At 35.4% G+C, this 20046-nt stretch overlaps 1 protein-coding gene across 1 annotated transcript; it reads left to right on the forward strand.

The window, feature by feature from the left end:
- The first annotated feature begins 1673 nt into the window (after positions 1-1673).
- plekho2 (pleckstrin homology domain containing, family O member 2) lies at positions 1674-18903 on the forward strand. The gene is made up of 6 exons (XM_082154436.1): positions 1674-1892; positions 7873-8022; positions 10431-10553; positions 13192-13296; positions 13481-13579; positions 14610-18903. The coding sequence occupies exons 1-6, from the start codon at positions 1884-1886 to the stop codon at positions 16242-16244; spliced, it is 2121 nt and encodes a 706-aa protein (XP_082010562.1). The 5' UTR covers positions 1674-1883; the 3' UTR covers positions 16245-18903.
- The last annotated feature ends 1143 nt before the right edge of the window (positions 18904-20046 follow it).

Below are 20046 nucleotides of genomic sequence, written 5' to 3' on the forward strand. Positions count from 1 at the left end.
ATTTGTGACGTGCTCCACACCCCCATGAAGTGCAACATATCTGCGGATATATCCTTTGGCCTGCTTGTGCAATCATAGGGACATTTAAATGAATGTTTTTATACTTATTTGCACTTTACATGAGCTTGGTTACTTCATACTGTGTGTGCAACATACAAAAGAATATTTCTTCTATCAGTGTTTTCACAAACAATTTTTTTTTTTTTACTATGATAGAATAGTTATATTTACAGTTGTGTAGTAGCATATGTTGTTATACTAGTTGTACCAGTTTACCTTGCATTTGCATAATGCAAAACACAATTATGCTTCGTGAGAGTATTATTTACAGCTTTCTTTGTTACCAGTGACACTTGTTTTGTTCTTTATGACGTTAATTTATTTGTAGACAGCCTATATTTCCCTAATCTGTCTGCGAGTTCAAATGAAAGGTCTTAAGCAAATGCAAACATGAACATTTCTAATAATATTTATATAATTAATTGATAGAAAAAAAGACCTCCACCAACCGTGTCAAATTTGTATGTCGATCTAGAGTTAGTATGCTTCCTAAAGGCATATTTGAGCATTATAGCTTAGCAAGTTGTCAGGGTGTGAATTATGATGAGTTTTTGGAGGCCCATTGGCTAATTTGAGGCCTGCTAAAGCCGTCAAAAACATATAATTGGAAGGTCTTGTTTATTTTACGTATACATTTATCTTCACTTTAAACGTTTTTTTTTTTTTTTACATTTCAGTAACCTAAAAAATCGCTTGACCGAGGAAGTAACAACTCGAGCTAACTCGAGGGCTGCATTCGAAATCACATAGGCTACTTGCCTACTTTTGGTCTAGTAGGTGAGAAACAGTATTTGACAAAAGTATGTCCGAATTCACAGTAGGCTACTCATAAAAGAGTAGGGGAAAAGTACTTATTCAAAATAAGAACCTACTCAAGAGAGTAGCTATGCGATTTCGGACGCAACCCAATTCTTTTTGTTATGGTGCGTTCACACCATGACGTAATTATAATTACAAGTTCTACAAGTAGGTGAAGGCTTTTTACAGTTCAGAATCGTTACGGTAATTAGGTGCAACGGTACAATGTGTAAACTCCTAATTCTCTGAGAGCTACGACTTGTTGTATGGTAGGCCTACCACGTGGCCACTGCATATTTAAGGTGTGTTCGGCTTGTAACGGCGCTGTGCAGACCGATAGGATGTATGACATCAAAGTTCCGCGAGAGCGATTCGAAGCTTTATTTACGGTGACATGGCGTGAAAGCAGCATTAATTTCAGGAGGGAACAACACTGATGAATCTTCTAAACATGAATACTGTCGTTATTTATCACGTCATTGTTCATTTTTAATATTACTAATAAAATACTTTGTAGTTTTGTTTAAAACATCTTTCAAATAGTTGACGTGTTAGGGATGCCAAATGGTGCGCGAGATGAATCGAAAATATCCAATATACGTTTAAAAGTCTGTCCCCTCAAAAATGGCATTTTATACCTCTAAGTCTGTCTATGGATTTTTGTAAGAGACCAAGCTTAGAGATCGAATTCTTTGCGTTCCAAGGCTATCTAGATAGGCTGCTCACTGTTGTTCTGAGATGCAGCCGTGTGTCTCTTGGCAGCGGCAGAGGCTTTTGGGGACTTACCGGAAACCAAACTTTTTTTTTTTCAAGCCTCAAACTTAACTGTTGTGTTGAAGTCGAAAGAGGAAAAGAAGAGCAGCAGAGTCCCGTTACATTTCAGACTCATACACAGTTCCTTGTTTTTCATCGTCATGTTGGATGTGAGAAAGTTGAGACGAAGAGAGATCAACAGTTTTAACCCGAGATAAAGTCCTGCGTCGAGCATTTTCTTTTGCGCATAACGGGATCTTTGTTTTTATATCATGGAAGATGTGAGTATTTCTTATAGCTTTCTTAGTCGATATACATATGGTGTTTTACAAGTGAAATTTAAAAATGCATAAACTTTATTTAAAATAAACAACCTTTGTCACAACTTTTAACCCCCATTATTGGCGACGTACGTGAAGTAAAACTCACTTTAAAGTTTAACTTTTTTTTGAAGTAAAACTCACTTGATTTAGTCAGTGCTGTTACTGTTATTCTCTCTCGGAAACTAAGTGTTAAAATGGTGGGTTGCATCACTTGTGTATTTGAAGCGTCTTTGTGCACCGAAACAAAAACTTATTGTAAACGGTCCAACAGAATCAGTGTTAAGAAGTATTAATATTTTGTTCATCAGATCGAGGTGATGTAGCTTTTAGATCGGCACCAGGAAGTGAAGTACTTTAGCAGCATCCAACGCCCCTCTAAGTCAAAGCTTGTGTTTGTAGATAGATAGATAGATAGATAGATAGATGGACAGAGCAACAGACTGACAGGCAGAAAGATAGATAGATAGATAGATAGATAGATAGATAGATAGATAGATAGATAGATGGACAGAGCAACAGATTGACAGGCAGAAAAATAGATAGATAGATAGATAGATAGATAGATAGACAGACAGAGCAACAGACTGACAGGCAGAAAGATAGATAGATAGATAGATAGATAGATAGATAGATTACAGACAGATAGATAGATAGATAGATAGATAGATAGATAGAGCAACAGACTGACAGACAGACAGACAGACAGATAGATAGATAGATAGATAGATAGATAGATAGATAGATAGATAGATAGATAGATAGATAGATAGATAGAGCAACAGACTGACAGACAGATAATAAATAGATGGACAGAGGCAGACACAGATAGATAGATAGATATATCTGGATGTCTCTCTCTCTCTCTATCTATCTTTCTATCTATCTATGTCTGTCTGTATTTCTGTTCATCTGTCTGTCTCTTTTGTTTTAAACTAACTATAAGGGAAACAAAAGCATAGATTTCTGCCAAAAAGATCCTCTTATTTGAAGTAGGCTAGTAGTTTCAGGAAACGTTTACTGAAACAAGGAAGTAACATTGGTCAGTGGTGCTGGAAGGCAAAGCTGAAACCCAGATTGTTAATATGTTGTGTACACAGACATAACTTGAATCTTTATTTAGCTTTTTATAAGATGAGACAGCATTACCTTGACGTTAGTATGCCATCTTGGTCATCATGTATTAGAGCAGAAGTGTCCCGAGTTGAAATGGGAATCAAGATAAATAGTCACAGATAAAGGAATCCATTTGTGTCTTCAATGCAGCCTGAATGGCACTAAATCACAGCCAATTTGATGCCATATTTATCTGAACATAATGACAGCATGGAAAAACATTCCCAATTTAATGTGGCGTTAAGACAAAGACCAGCTGCTGTTGTGGTCATAGTAAGTTTTGGTTGTTGTGGGAGTACATCTGTGATTTATATACTTCAGAAATACTTTCTGTTCACTGTTTTTTTTTAAATTTTTTTTTTTTTATGAAGATCACCCAGTGTTCGCCTCTTAATGAAGCTCTTAATGAGGTTTCCCTCTTCTTTTTCAGCTTGTCATATATATATTTAAAAGCATTACCAGTAAAAAATCACTTATATATTATTTTTAGTCATTTAGATTTTCACTATCATCCTAATGTCTGCATCACTCCATGAGCTACGACCATTGTTACCTTGAGCAAGACACCCAAATCCCGCCAGGACTCAGACCACCCACAGTCCGTTCACTAAACATCTGATGCATTTTGCACACAAACATTTAAACGGTTTTGTTTGAAACACATAGTAGCAAATAAAGATGAATGCATCATTAGCAGAATTGTGTATTCAGATTTGAAAAGTTACCATTGCACACCATTCAAAAAATTTGGAGTTGGTAAAATGTTTTAATGTTTATAAAAGAAGTCTCTTAAGCTCTCCAAGGCTTCATTTATTTGATTAAAAAAATACAGTATAAAATATAGAAATATTGTGAAATATTATTGCAATTTAAAATTATAATGTTTGTTTTTTAATAGAAATTTGATAAAGCTGAATTTTCAGCATCATTACTCCAGACTTCAGTGTCGCATGATCCTTCAGAAATCATTCTAATATGATGATTTACTGCTCAAGAAACGTTTCTTATTATTATCAATGTTGAAAACAATTGTGCTGCATAACAATTTTGTGAAAACCATTTTTTAATTTTATATTTCAGGATTCTTTGACAAATATAAAGTTAAAAAGAAGAGCGTTCTTCATCAGAAATCTTTTGTAACAATATAAATGTCTTTACTGACACTTTTGATCAATTTAATGCATCCAGGCTGAATAAAAGTATTAAGAAAACGTACTGACTCCAAACATGTAACGGTAGTGCATAATTTTTTTTGATCGACAGAAATTTGAATTATTCTACAAATATTTCTGCTAATTTCATTTTTATAATGATGTGCAATTCGTTAGCCTCATAGCATAATTGCCTATCACAATTTGCCCAAAAAATGACTTAGGCAATAATGCGATGAGGCTAACTAATTGTTTTAATGACTTTTTATTGTGGTATCAACCATTTCATATTTACCAGCTCCTAAATAGCACATAAAAACAAAATGTACTGTGGTTGGTCCCTTTATATAATGGTATAAATGGGGGGTTCGTGACCAAAACAAGCTGCACCTATTTCCTTGCAGGGCTCAAACCATCAGCCTTATACATTCTGGCTCTGAGTTTGAGCCGCTAGGCCACACCATGCACCCACTAAAAGCAGTAAGATGCAAAAGCACTTGCGCATTCCAATTGATTCCTTCTTTGTTAGTCCTGACCTGGTTTCACACTGACAGTTGTCCCTGCTGTCCCCTTTCTGTTAAGTTATTAGTAAGAACTAGTTTGGCAAGAATTCTTTATTCCTGTAAAATCTGTAACTTTGGTTACTATTTCCTCTTTTATACTTCTCTGATTGGTATTCATGTTTTACACTTCCCTGCTAGAGATTTTGCAAATATACTACAACGATACTGCAAATGTTGTTTGAGTGAACAGGTTTCTATTTGTCCTTAGACAACTGTTATTTATCGATGGAAAGTTATATGCACGCCAAAATCTGCAGTTTGAGTCTTTGAACAAGTTCAGTCGCTCTGGTCTTGAGAAGAACCGCACAGATGATTCATATTTAGATGTGTGGCGAGTTGACACCGGCCAGGTCAGCGCACAGCATAGGGCTCTGATATTAGACCCAGGTGGAGCTTTGTGCATGCATGGCTTTTTGGATGTAAATGAAACACATGATTGCTAAGATGTAGTGCACTATACAAAAATCTAGAGTATAGTAGTTTATGAGCTTATGCATGAAGCTTCTAGCATATTCTGCATTAGAAACCAGTTTTAAAGCTTTTTTTTATTTTGGAACATTTTGGAAGTGTAGATTTAAGTGTCTGAAAGTCACTTATGTATTGTTTTTATGTCTTTGTCTTATGTTAACTGCCTTAAGAATCTACCTTTAAAGAAGCTTTATATTATTATTATTATTATTATTATTAATTACTTTTATTATATAAATCGAGGGTGAGGCCAGAAATGTTCAACGGGGTGGGCCTTCATAAAACAGTGTGCAAAGCGTATGAAAATTGCACGGCAAATTACCAAGACATTTTTTAACTCAGCACAGTTTCAAGTTCAAAGTTTCAAAACAGCAAACAATAACCTATAAAAAAATTACACTGTAAAAACTTGAGTTCTGTTGCATCTTTAAATCAAGTATAATCAAATGAGCTGTTACAAGTAATTTCAAGTTAAATTATATTAAAACTGACTTAAATCCAGTTGAATCTGGTATAACTTGGTATAAGTTGACATTGCCTAAATTATTTTTGAGTAAAAGTAATGTAAAAACATATGTTTCCATGACTTATTGATCATATCATTTTTTACACTGCATGCCAAACACAATAAAATGGCTCTTCCTATTTTCTATCAAGTACGTCACTATAAACGTTAAATTAATTAATGTTTAGAATTTTTAGAAGTCAGAAGAGCCCAAACCTAAGGCTCTATGATATTCTGGTCCCTAGATAGGGCTCGAGTTCCTCCATTTAATACATTTTTCTGGCTCATTTGATCAGCCACCGTGTGAAAGTCATATATGATCACGTATTCACTAGCACAAATTTGTGACAAGTTAAACTGCAAAATGTATCGGATGTTACTGATCTGCAGAAGCCCAGTATGAGAAATAGCAATACTGATGGTAGCCTCAGAAGATACCACTAATGAAACTTCTCGCTTTCTTAAATTATCTCATCTAGTACTGCAAGTTCCTGTTTGACTAAAGTGAGGTTAACATATATGTCTTGGCTTATTTCATGCTTTATTTTGCACTATAAAACACTGCGTGCTCTGCCTCACTCTGCTTTCGAATCCAAATGGGCTTCACTCTGTTTTTTCACAATATGGATTTTTCCGTCCCACCCAAAGACTCCCTCCCTCTCTCTCTCTCTCTCGCTCTCTCTCCATTGAGCGTGTTGTGATGTTCCTGTGCGCTCTGCTCCAATTTACACACAAACAGAACGAGAAAAACAAAGAGGCCCCCTCACGCTCCAATCTCCTCCCTCAGCGCAGACAGTGCGAGGGCATGAGTAACCTGTTACCGATGTTAGTTTCCCGGACAGGGCAGTGTGAGAAAGTCCCCATTTTCCTCCCTCGGACACCTGTACCTTCTATAGCACACGCTGCTCTTTCCAAAGGCCCGCAGTGAAAGTGGAAAAACAGCTCAATGACCCTCTAAAGAGACATCCTGAGGAATTTCCTCACATTCAAAATTCCTGGGAAGTCCAAATACGACTGCAGTGGGGCGCATTTGATTTTATTAATCTAATAATATATGCAAAACTTTATTCAAAAGGCATACAACTATATTTGCCTGTATCTTGTCTTGATGGTTAGAACACGATTTGGCTTCATAAACTGAAATGAAAAGTTATCTAAAGAGGAATGATCAGATGTTATTTTTTAACAAGACGATGTTCCTGCCCAAATTGCAAAGAGAATCAAGGAGTGGCTTGTGAACAAGTCCGACAAGTTCATGTTTTGGCCTGGTCAGAGTCTAGATTTTAACCCGATAGTGAATATTTGTTCCACATTAAACTCAAATTAACTGGGAGACACTTTTCAACTACTTATGAACTGTTTGAAGCCAAAGCCATTAACATTGAGTGGGAAAACACTGACAGTATTTGTGCAATTCTTGCTAATTTCCTGACTAGTGATTTGTGATTTAAATGGTTAAGACCATTAAAAAACAATTTTGCCCAGGAATGTGTTTTCAGTGTTCGTTTTAATTTCAGACCATTTTTTTAGTACATTTGTTATGTTTTGACATTTTTATAGTTTTAGTTTTTATTTATTTCCAATTAGTCATTTTAGTGCTTTGACATTCAACAAGGCAACATTTATAACTGTCAGATAGTCTTCATTTAGTTTTTAACTAAATGCTAAATGTTTTAACTAAACCTGTTATCGAATATGTTTTTTTTCTTTTTTTTTCTGATTTGTTTCAATGACTAAAATAGTTTTCAATAGTTTTAGTTTAAGTCAATGATAATAAATCTGCTTCAATGTTATTTTTAAGGGTGTAATATTGCACCTTCAAGGTTTAATTTTAAAGGTTAGAAGTATGCTGAATGATAAAACCAGATAAGATCCTCAAAAGTCGTGAGAAGGCTGTGAAAAATGAAACGCAACAGATGTGGAAATAAGGCGTCATCCGTCCCTTTTATTTATTAAGTCTGAAAAGGTGTTGAAGGTCACATGAAACCCAGACCTGCCAAAAATGATAATCTATCCGCTACATGCAAACCTCCCATTTCAGGAATGCTCTCGCTGGACTCAGATCTCAGTGCATGCCAAGTCAAACTGAAATGTTGGTTCACAAAGAAATGCTGATTCCTTATTCCTTGGCAAAACAGGGTGTGAAAGAGGAGCCAGCCAAGCCTAAAGAGGTGAGGAGCGCTGGGAAGGCGGGCTGGTTGAAGAAGTCTTCAGGGAAGTTCTTGAGCAGCTACAAGGACCGATACATTCAGCTGGACCGAACAGTGATTGAGGTCTATGAGAATGAGGTAAGTCTGCTAAATCATGATAAAACCTAGCCAATGAAACAACAACCCTGTTGTACTTCCATAATGTGATTTATTTCTGAGTAAATTATAATATTGCACAAGAAAAAGGACTGGGACTTGATTGTATATCCATTGAGAAATGGATTGGATTGTTGTACTTCCATAATGTGATTCATTTCTGAGTAAAATATAATATTGCACAAGAAAAAGGACTGGGACTTGATTGTATATCCATTGAGAAATGGATTGGATTGTAAAGTTTTCATTCCCTTTGCTAAAACAATTTATTTGTAGCTACAGTATTTGGCTGTTGGTTAACATTAATGGGATCGTTCACCCAAAAATGAAAATTCTGTCATCATTTACTCACCCTCAAGTTGTTCCAAACCTGAATGAATTTCTTTCTTCTGCTGAACACAAATTAAGATATTTTGGAAGAATGTTGGGAGCCAAACAGTTGTGGGGCACCATTGACTGGTATAAAAAAAAAAAAATACTATGGAAGTCAATTGAGCCCATCAACTCTTTGCCTACTGACATTATTCAAAATAACTTCTTTTGTGTTCAGCAGAGGAAATAAACTTACTCAGGTTTGGAAAACCTAAGAGTGAGTAAATGATGACAGAATTTTCATTTTTGGGTGAACTATCCCTTTAAGCATAACATTGGTTAACAATAGCCTCCTGTGTCAAGGGAAATGGAATATGGGAAATGGAAATGGATTTTGTCCCCATAAGAATAATGTTTTCTAGAAAGCTAGTTTTTGTTTTTGGATGCATCTTTACTGATTTCCATCCCAAATGCAAAGCAGAACGAATTTAGATTTATCATTGGCCATCTATGCTTTATCAAGTTATTTAAATTGAGTTCTTTTCTCTTCCAAGTTTTGAGTTGTTTTGGTGAAATAAATAGTTTCACAACAGTGTACTAAAACATCTACCTTCACTTGAAGAATGAAGACATAACACTCCCGTAAGAAAGCAAAATCACAAATGAAATCACTTAAATGTCTTTTTTTCTTATGTGACAATGAACTGATTTTTGTAGTCTTTCCATTTTGTCCATAAGGAATTTAATTTGATTAATTATGTTTAATTAATTTGTGTTTCAGTTTTATTTTGTATTTTTTTGGTCATTTTAAAAATTAAATATTTAAACGTTTAAAAAAAATATTCTGCCTTAAAATAGCTTGAATGTAACTCTATACCCTTGCCTTATTTAGTATATGTGGTTCTATGAATATGCAAATTAGCCCCGGCTCCACTCACTCACACCAGCCCAGAGATCCACTGGTTGACGATCACACGTTGACGTGATTGGTTACAAGGTAGTTTGTGACGTCCGAAACGCCAGCGATTTCAAACCGTGTTTTTGAGACTGTCTTTGGTTCACTGCAGTTTTAAGGAGAAAATACTCAGCAATGGTGTTGACTTATGAATTTGCACATGGTTTGTCTTAAAGCACATTAAAAACACCACATAGACATATAAACAATATTAAAAGCTTGATTTTCACCACAGGGGGACTTTAATTATTGAAACCCATGAAAATTCTGTCGTTTACTCACCATCATCTTTTTAAATCCGTATGACTCTCCTTCATCTGTTATTTTTATCAGAATGTCCAGGCATCATTAACACTAGGCGATTTCCTATGCAGATTTTGACTTGGGACTATATTAGGGGGAAGCACAGGCGAAGCACTGCTACTTGGGCGCAGAGATATCACACCCAAGTAGCAGTGCTTCGCCTGTGCTTCCCCCTAATATAGTCCTTAATGTATATGTCAATATCTGCCTAGGAAATCGCCTAGTGTTAATCTGCATCGCTATTTGTACTTGTTGTGAATACGCAGGCCACAAGAAGTAATTAGGTAGGTGTTTTTTTTTTTTTATATCACTTTTATTCAGGACATGCTAGCTGGCAACAAAGGATTCCATTCATTATGCTAAGCTAAGCTCACGCCGACCCTGTCAAACTAAAACAATGCATGCACTGAGACAAAAATGCATTTGCCCACCTATCTAAATGTGGGAAAGAAGGTGAATAAGCCCTATTTCAAAAAACGGTGGAGTGTTCCTTTAACACACACACACACACACACACACACACACACACACACACACACACACACACACACACACACACAAATATAGAGGACAAGTCATAATGACTATTTTTAGTCTTAATGCAATGTGAACATTCTGCTAACATTTTTCTATGGAAGAAAGTCAGTCATACAGGTTTAAAATAACATTAGGGTGAGTAAACGGTGACAGAATAATCATTTTTGGATTAACTATCCCTTTAAATGGATCGTAGATCAAACTCCATGAATTAGCATCTTTCGAATAATAAAATTTTTTGGTTTATCCTTTTACAAATAGAACACTTTTCCCTGTCGTGCAGGAATTAACAACATGCCTGGAGAAAGTGGACTTGGACAACTATGTCACTTGTCACGAGTTAAAGAGTCCCTTCAAGAAGAAACACAGGCTGGTACTAATACGAAGCCCGAAGAGCGGTAACAAGGTAATAATGAACATTTCAGCACAGTACAATGTCAAATACATCAGTCTACCATTCCTTTTGTATGTGATATAAAGAGTGGCTCACATTAGGATGACAATGCAATACACAGTTGTCGATGGCTGGCTTGCAGTTGTGACGTCATTAGTTCAATATGGCACGCACTAGAGGCACACTAGGTCATTGTACTGAGTCTAATGAATCAGACACATATCTGAACGGACACATGACCAATGATGAGACGGTTACTCATGCCTCATGCTCTGTGCCACTTCACTGATTTCACATTTACTGTAAATAATGACAGAACGCATATGCGAAAGGTCGGCTGATGCATGTTCAAAATAGCTGAGTCGTGCTTGTCTTTGTCCTTGGTGTCAAAAATTGCGACACTTATAAAATGTAAGATAAAAATTGATAAACATCCTGTGGTACAGGACTTCATCCAGGGTTATCTTGTTCCATGTTTCATATTTTTCATATTTTATCTTGGGTTAGTAATACATATAGTATGTTTTTGGCACTGTACTTCATGATTAGCGCCACAAAGGGTTCATAGCCCAGTTTTTCACATGTTTCTAATGCTTTGTTAAAAAGGTTTTAAAAAGTTCAAATGTAACCCACTCATTGTGAGAAAAGCAAGACAACCTTTAGCAGAGCATCACTTCCTGTCCTAGTGTTTATATATTCGAAAGGCAGAGGCAAGATTTCCTGTGTAACCTTGCAAATACTTGTGGTATATCAAAACAGCCGCAAACCATCATATTTTCACTTTCTTGTGAAAAGTGGATTTTCCTCCATATGTAGAGTGTAAGTATATTGTAAAAAAGTTGCTTTGATAGGTTAACTCAAAAATGACTAACTAAATACATTAAAGTGTATTTTTCTTACACTTTAAATAAGTGTTATTTTAGTATTATTTATATACTTTTAAAGTATTTATTAATATTTTGAATTAGCATCTATTTTTATATTTTTTAATTTTTGTAAACATATGTGCTTATGTTTTTTTTTTTATTAGTTTTTGTTTTTAAATTTGTATTTATCTTTACTTTTATTTCAGATTTAGTTTCAATAATAGTACTTTATTTTTTAGTACTTGAACTTATTCTATTTTAGTTAGTCGGCAACTTTTCAAATTTTCTCCTAATAATGTACGTAATAATGTAAATAATTTTAAATATTGAAAATGACAATAATGTAAATAATCATTGTTTATTATACTTCTTTTAATGAGCTCATTAGTGCGCTTACCAACTTATAATTGTATTTTAAGCCCCACAGAAATGCATTTTAATTCAGAAATTGAAAGCTTGTTAATAATAGAAGAGGTGTATTGAAATCATTGTTTGTATGAATTGCATTATTAATGTATTTTTGAATAAATTAATAGATGTGTGAAAAAGAATGTCACATAATTGACCCAGATAGAGTTTTAAGGGCATTAAATGTTTAAAAAATATTTAAGCATTCAAATTCTTTTTTTGTTTTGACAAAAAGATATATATTTGTTTTAAAGATTAATTTCACTTTATACTTGTAGACTGCTGGATCTTGTTACTGTGTGTCAAACCGTTGTTTCCTGGTGCATTAGAGTTGATGGTAAAGGATGACTTCATCCTAAGGGAGTGACATGCACATGATATGTCATAACTTTTGGACATACACTATGTGTCATATTGCTCCATGAGCCCATATCTCTTACAAAAAGATCTATTTATTCTGTAAATATTTGTAGAATTCTTTAGCATATTCAGTGTTTACTATACGTGAATCCATGTGCTCTGAATCTAGAGAGTCTTGGAAGTGGGGAGAGGACTTTAGAAATGCGGAAGATACCTAACAGGCGAAATATGCTTTATTACTAACAGATGACGAGAGCGAAGCGTTGGCGAACTGCAAAGAGCTCAGCAGATGTCAAGAGACTTCTCTAGAAGAGAAAATGTGTGTGTGTGCGTTTAAAGAACAGCCAGACCATCATGTCACTTTTTCCTCTCCTGAATATTGTGACCAGCCAGCTGAATGAGTCAGACACCACAGCCTAGTGTTTTATTTTATAATTAAACTTCAAGTACTGTAGTTCTTGAAAAGAGTTTAAAGATTTAAGAGATTCCAAACCCTCTTGTTTCACTTTTTTTATGAATATTTTAGGCACACCCTACTCTGAGAACATAAATCTTTTCATTTTTTTTTTTTTTTAGGGTGAAGTGTACTTCGGAGGCTCATGCTGAGCCTAGCAAAATACAGGATGCTAGACACACTTCATATAAACCTAACACAGCTCAACAATGGGACATAAAAACAAACATCCTACGGACAAATCACTTTGTTTTTTTAGTGATGTTTCAGTATTTCAGTATTTAGGGATGTTCATTGCAAAACAGAAACTGGATACTTGATAAAACGTTCATGGAGTACTGAATATATTTGGTCTGCAGATAATGCATGTGGTCCACCATAATATTAGGTGCGGGGCAACATGACATTGAATCCAGGGTTATTTCAGAATTTTATTTCGTAAAGAAAAGTAAGATAGGTTTAGCTTGTGCAGCTGAAGCTGTAATTTTTTTCAATGTTTTATTTATGTGTATGCATATACTATTTTAAAAGACTTAATCTAAACTTGTTGTGTTCATTTTAGGTCCAAGATGTCAAACTTCAGGCACAAAATCCGGAGGAAAAAGAAGCCTGGATCAAGGCACTCGCTGAAGGAATCAATAAGGCAAAGAACAAAATTTTTGATGAGGTACTGTTCATTGTTCAGCTGTTAAACATTCCTGTGATATTTGAAGACTTCTATATAAATAGGCCATGCCATGCCATGCAAAAAAACAAAAACCTACCAATACTTACATTGTGTTGCATGAATGACCATAATTACAGTTACTTATACCAAGCTAGCTGCTTATTTTTTATGTTTTATATTTCAGGTAAAAGTTGATGAAAGCTCCTCATTAGAACATGTTACTCGGACTCGACCTAAGGGGAACCGTGGAAGAAGACCGCCAACAAGGATACACATGAAGGAGGTACGATATAATACAAAACATACAAAAAAGCCTTTTAACATTTATCATCCCTGTTGGAGGATAATTAAAGGGATACTCCACTTTAAAAGGAAAATTCTGTCATCATATACTCACCCTCATGTTGTTTCAAACCTGTATGAATTTCTTTCTTCTGCTGAACAGAAAGGAAGATATTTAGAAGAATGTCAGTAATCAGACAGTTTCTGGTCTCATTGACTTCCATAGTAGGAAAAAAATATACTATGAAAGTCAATGAGACCAGAAACTGTCTGGTTACTGATATTCTTCTAAATATCTTCCTTTCTGTTCAGCAGAAAAAAAGAAATTAATACAGGTTTGAAACAACATGAGGGTGAGTATATGATGACGGAATTTTCATTTTAAAGTGGAGTATCCCTTTAAGGGATGCATAGATAAAATTTTTGCCAATAAATGGCTAATATTAAAATGTTATAATTCGTCTAAAACTATTAAAAAACTAAAATTCTGAAAGATAAAATAAATGTTTTTAAAACATGAATAAATGCATTGTTAATTTAGGCGTCACAACAGCATAATGTAATATAAGGTAGTAAAGGAAATGAGCATGCACAATTAAATATGCAATATTGAGTTGTTTAATGCTTTTGAAGAAATCTCTTATGTTCACCTAGACTACATTTATTTGAACAAAGAGCAGTCTTAAGAAATAATTTTACAATTGAAAATAATTTTTTTCTATTTTATTATATTTTAAAGTGCATTTTTTTCCAGCAGCCATTAGTTCAGTCTTTGGTGTCTCATGATTCTTCATAAATCATTCTAATATGCTGATTTGCTGCTCAATAAACATTTGTTTTTTATTTTCAATGTCTTTACTGTCATTATTTTATAACTTAATGCATCCTTGCTGAATTAATTTTTATTTTTTTTATTTTTTTTATCATACTGACCCAAAACTTTTGAATGGAAATGTATGTATTGTGAATCCCTGAGTACAATAATCCAGCAATATCCTCCTCTAAATATACTATTCTGGCTATTCTTACAGGTTGCGAATGTCTCAAGTGATGGAATATTGAGACTGGACCTTGATGGTGAAGTCACCATGCCGAATGGAACTCATTGCTTGAATACAGAAGAGGATAAACAGACTGAAACTTCTAAACCATCTGTGACAATAAACAGCATTCAAGAGGAGAACATCGAGGAAGAGTCCACTCCTCAGAAGAAAGTTATTAAGCCACCCATGCCGCCATCGAAAGACAACAAACCCTGTGAAATCCATGAAGAGGATGAGCCCAAAAATGAGGAAGCTGCACCGCAAAAGAAGATTCTAATGCCACCGATGCCTCCATCAAAGGAAACTAAACCCTGTGGATCTGTTGATGGGGCTGCTGTTGAGGAGAATATCTCAGACAGTAAAGTAGAGGTTGAAGCAGATAACACTGACACTTCTGAACGAACACCCTCCACCAAGAGTGTCCAGCCCCCTAATCCTCCATCCAAACATATGAAGCCCAGCCAACCGGCAACACCAGCCACAGTCACAACAGAGGAAAAAGAACCTAAAGAGAAAAATGAGGAGGTTGACGGTGAAGGTACCAAAGTGAATGGAGCTTCAAACGAGAAAGAAGACCAGAACAAGTCAGAAGAGGGAGAGACCTTTGTCGTATCCAAAAAGGTAATGAAACCCCAAGTAGTAATGTGGGATTCACCCTCTATGCAATCAAAAGAACCTAGTGCTGAACAAGAAGTGAAAAATTCAAAGAAAGACTCAGAAACCACTGGAGAAGTGGCAACCTCAGAAGAACCTCGCCAACTTAATCTTACTCCACTTTCGACCCCTGAATCTGTAAAAAAGAGTCCTGGTCCCCCTGCTCCACCCAGGAAGAAGCAATTTAAGGCACCTGCCAAAAAGGAGGACATTCCCCCAGAAAGTGGCCCAATGGTCCTTACCGACACCACCATTTTATCTTCAGAAAAGGTCTCTGAGCAGTCTTCAAAAACAGATGACATCAAATTGACGATTCCAGAACCCAAAACTGAGCCTGTTGGTGATGTGTCAAGCGAAGAGTTGGAGGAGAAGTCTTTAGACAGTGGTCAACACTCAGGAGAAGAGTCTGAGACTGGTGAACAAGTTACGCCGTCCTCCCCAAAGCTCAAAGGAAGCTCCCAGGTACTAGATTTAGAGACCAGCGAGGATGATCTAGAACCATCCGACAGCAAAGCGAAGAGTTCGGAGGAGCCATCGTTAAAAAACCCGTCCACCACCCCAGAGACCTCAGTTCCCAGTGCAAATCCAACCCCAAGCCATTGTGCTAACAAGTCCCTGTTTCTCTCTATGCCTCTCAAGCATTCTTCCAAGGCTCGCTCTGCATCCCTAGGAGACCTCCTTGGGGAGAAGGCAGAGAAGGTGGAAATCGAGGGAAAAGAGATACCAATTAAACGGCATGGAAGTGACATGAAGGACTTGCAAAGCAAAGTGTCTTTTGAGATAGAAGCGACGGGAGAGCTGCTGAATTCAATCGCAACTGGACAGAGCGGAGAGGCGGAAATGAAGGTGGAAGCAAGACCAGAGATCCTGCTCAATGAAGCAATGGAGAAGCTCAGGAAAGCTGACCAGTTCTTACGGGAAGCCAGGAGCCTTAAAGATCATAACAAAAGCAACAGATTAAGTTGGTAATGGTAAGTGTTGGTGGAAAGAACCTATAGGGATGATCTATGCTGAAAATGTTCAGTATGCTAATGATCAAATGCAATTCTTACCCCCATTTTCAAATCTTCAAGCTACTATTTAAACCTCGCAAGGCTAAGATGCCTTACAGTTTTGCTAATGTAGCTACGAAGCCTCTAGACGGTGATACTGCAGGCCTATGTATTGTTGCAAGGCTGACAAACCATTTTCTCTCCAAAATAAGTAAAAACTCAAGAGCTAAATTTGTACATGCTACATTTTATTTTGTGGAGAAACAGCTAGTTAGCTCACCTGCTGCAATGTCAAGTGTGTTTTTAGCTTGCTTCAAACTCTCTTTAGGATTTGTTTCTTATTCCATCAATTTCCTAATGATTTTGGTCTTAGTTATATATTGCACTTTGTTCTGTAGATTTGAAGATTTGTTGTACACAAAATGTGTGCCTTATGTATCAGATGACAAATCCCCATAAAATAACATGTGCACATAACCACTATTGGGATAAGTTAGCTTTTTACGCTAACACATTTGTTGAACGGTTTATGTTGTATTTTGAATTTTGCACTGCAACTCCTGTGTAAAAAAGGAGTTTAAAATCATGTGTGAAGGGACATTAAGTTAGCTAGTGAAAATGAGAAATCGAGGAGAGATACCGAAGTGCTTTTTAAAGTTGTACTAGTATGTTTTGTTCACAAGCCCTAATTTCCCAATTTTAAAAATACAGTAAGCTATTGCAGCCATTTTGCTAACTAAACTGAATTAGACCACCCGTCCCTTTAACCACACATCCTCTTTCCAAAACTCCGCCTTTCAAAGCCTTCTCAGCCAACCCGAATGTGCGCAGTAATTCATAGGGAGATTTTTCTGGAGATTGTTTTCTGATTGGCTGCTCTCCTGACACTTTTTTTTTTTTTTTGCTGTTTACAGAGCCAAGACAAAGAGTGATATCTGAAAATAATAATAATAAATTACAGCACCTTTAAACCTTGTTGATCATAAAATACCTAAAATATAATAAATAATGGTTAATCACAGTTTAAAATAAAATATATAGCACATGGATAGTAGTGTACAACATAACTATATATTTCCTGGTCCATGTCTGTTGTGGAAAGTGCAGGCCAGAGTTTACAGTTAGTCTTCTGTTTTGTGTTAGCAAGATGCCTATTCAGTTCTGAATGATTCAGAGATGTTTTCAATTATTCATTTTAAATGTATCGGATATGAAATCGTAGTAAAGGTGAAGAGTAAACATTATTCCATGATCTAAAGACTACCTAATCTAAAGAATATCCATTTTACTATTTAAAATGTTCACCAATACAGTTCTAAAGTTTGGGATCGGTACGATTTTCATAATCTCTTATGCTCACCTAGACTAATTTATTTGATCAAAATACAGTAAAAACAGTAATATTGTGAAATAATATGATTACATTTTAAAATAACTTTTCTATTTTAATAAATGTAAAAATGTAATTTAGTCTTGTGATGGAAATGATTTGATATTATCTGTTACAAACAATTGTGCAATGTTGAAGCCGCAATAGAGTTTTATTTTCATGATTCTTTGATTCATAAATCAATGTCTTTACTGTCACTTTTGATCAATTGAATGTGTCCTTGCTGATTAAAAGCATTAATTTCTTCTTAAAAAAAATTTCTGACCCCATACTTTTGAAGGGTATTGTAGGAGTCACAAATTTAAGTTGTAACTGTGTTGAAGCTTCACCCAGTTGTCTTCATTTTCTGCCATTTTCTTCTTCTCAAAGTGTTTGCACATCATGGTAGCACTGCGAAAAGACACATAATCATGCACACATTGTAAGTAAATGGTCCGTCCATTGTGTTCTGTCATACTGATGATGTGGCCACAGTGGTTCACTCTTCACACAGTCTATTAATAAACTACAGATACTAGCTTCCTGCTGCCTAGCCCAATCGGCATGTCACCTTTAGTTTCTTTACGCCGACATCGCTGGTTACCACAGCCCATATATAAATTAGTTTTTTATAGGTAAACGGTTACTAAGTGTCTGCAAAACCAACTTGTGTAGGAGATGGTAACATCAAGTTAGTTTTACTTCAAACGATTGTAGACCTAATAAAATCGAGAATATTCCCATGATGAAAAGTGTTTTTTTGTGGTACCATTTTGTTAGATATGATCTTACATGTAAATACTCTTTGATATAAAGTATAGTCTTTGATAATGAGATTCATCTTAGTTCTTTGTCCTTTGCGCAGTACATTTCTTTTAGCGTTCAATTTCCCAATTTCCCTCTGACGTTTCGAATTGTACTCATATTTTTAATGCTTGGTGAATATTTGAACATTATGTTGTAAATAGCACTGCCGCCAGTGAAATGCTTAATATTTAAGTTATTAATGTTCTGACATATTCATGTTTGTTGTCTGTCTAAAACAAAGCTTAAGAACAAATTTAGAATGACTGTTTACTGTTAAATGTTTACTATTGAATTTTGAAGAGGCTGATTGTTATGTTATGTCTTACAGTATCTGTTAATTGCATTCACTAACTGGACTAATATTTTTTTTATTATCTAAATGCATATTAAATGTGCAAAAATGGGAAATAATTGCTTTGCAAGGCATGTCTAAATAAAGACAGAATGTCTTTAATATTCACTGTGTTGTCGGACTCTTTGTGGCTTTTTCTGTCCAATTTAATATATTAAATATTATTTGCAGTACCGTTGAAATGTTTGTCATGTTTATGTTTTTTTAAAGAAATTGGTGCTTTTATCACTTGCATTAAATTAATCAAAGAATGTTTCAAATGAATGCTATTTTCTGTTTCTCCAAAACTGTTTGACTTTTTACTAGAACGGAGTTGGATTGTCTTTTTTAGTTGTACGTTTATTAACATTTCTCTTTTATACACACTATTTTCAATGTTTGTGTGTATTTCTAATTAAATCAACTGAGCTGCAACGACTGAAATACAAATGCAGTGTTCGAGCTGTATACATGCACAGTCGTACACAAATTCTTGGTATGTTTAGAATTTACTAAAACAGGAAGTTTTATATACAGAGCTTTTTGCTTTTACCATGTTTTTTTTTTTTTTTGTGATGTTATTAACTGGATTACATAAACAGAGTAAATGTGAGTTATGGGAATCAGTCTGGTGGGTGTGTGTGTGTGTGTGTGTGTGTAGAAATGGGCAAGTATTCTTGTGTTTTAGCCTAAATAATCAGTTCCGCATTATGCTGTAGAATTGCAAAATGTGGAACTGATCAACAGAACACTGCCTGCTTACCACAACTACACAGACTAAAGATAGCCTACCCCTTTTGCACATTAAAAAAAGCCCTAGGCTAACGTTTCAGTGTTGCTTTGCAATGTCAAAAGTCAATCTGAAAATGCAACATTAAGATATCAGGAGCATGTAGTCCTGTTGACCGATATGATCCTGAACTTTTCATTAGAGTTGGTATAATGTTTTTTTGTTAGGCATAGCATCCTCTATTTCCTCCTTTTATAGAAGTGATCTGTACTGTCCTTTTTCTTTTGAAGTATCAAAATACAGTGTAGATAACAGGCCTTGAGTTTCACTCGTCTCCCTCTGCTGGCATGATAGGAGATGTTTTTTGGAACAAAGTCTGCTTTGTTTCCCTAGTGACTGTTTTGTCAAACTACAATGTGCACATGAAGCCACGTTTGAAACAGCATACTATTCTAATTTCTACCTATATTTTAAATATTTACACTGTATGCATCTACACACACACATGCACACAGTATTATTATGTGTGATGTAATGAATAA

This window comes from Leuciscus leuciscus (assembly GCF_965113295.1).
Source record: "Leuciscus leuciscus genome assembly, chromosome: 2".
NCBI classification, from domain to species: domain Eukaryota; kingdom Metazoa; phylum Chordata; class Actinopteri; order Cypriniformes; family Leuciscidae; genus Leuciscus; species Leuciscus leuciscus.

What these genes read in the sequence shown, in the direction of transcription:
- plekho2 (XM_082154436.1), top strand. An exon ending in GCCCGAAGAGCGGTAACAAG is followed by an intron (nt 10,554 to 13,191) that starts GTAATAATGAAC and finishes TGTTCATTTTAG; the next exon opens with GTCCAAGATGTCAAACTTCA. An exon ending in CAAGGATACACATGAAGGAG is followed by an intron (nt 13,580 to 14,609) that starts GTACGATATAAT and finishes CTATTCTTACAG; the next exon opens with GTTGCGAATGTCTCAAGTGA.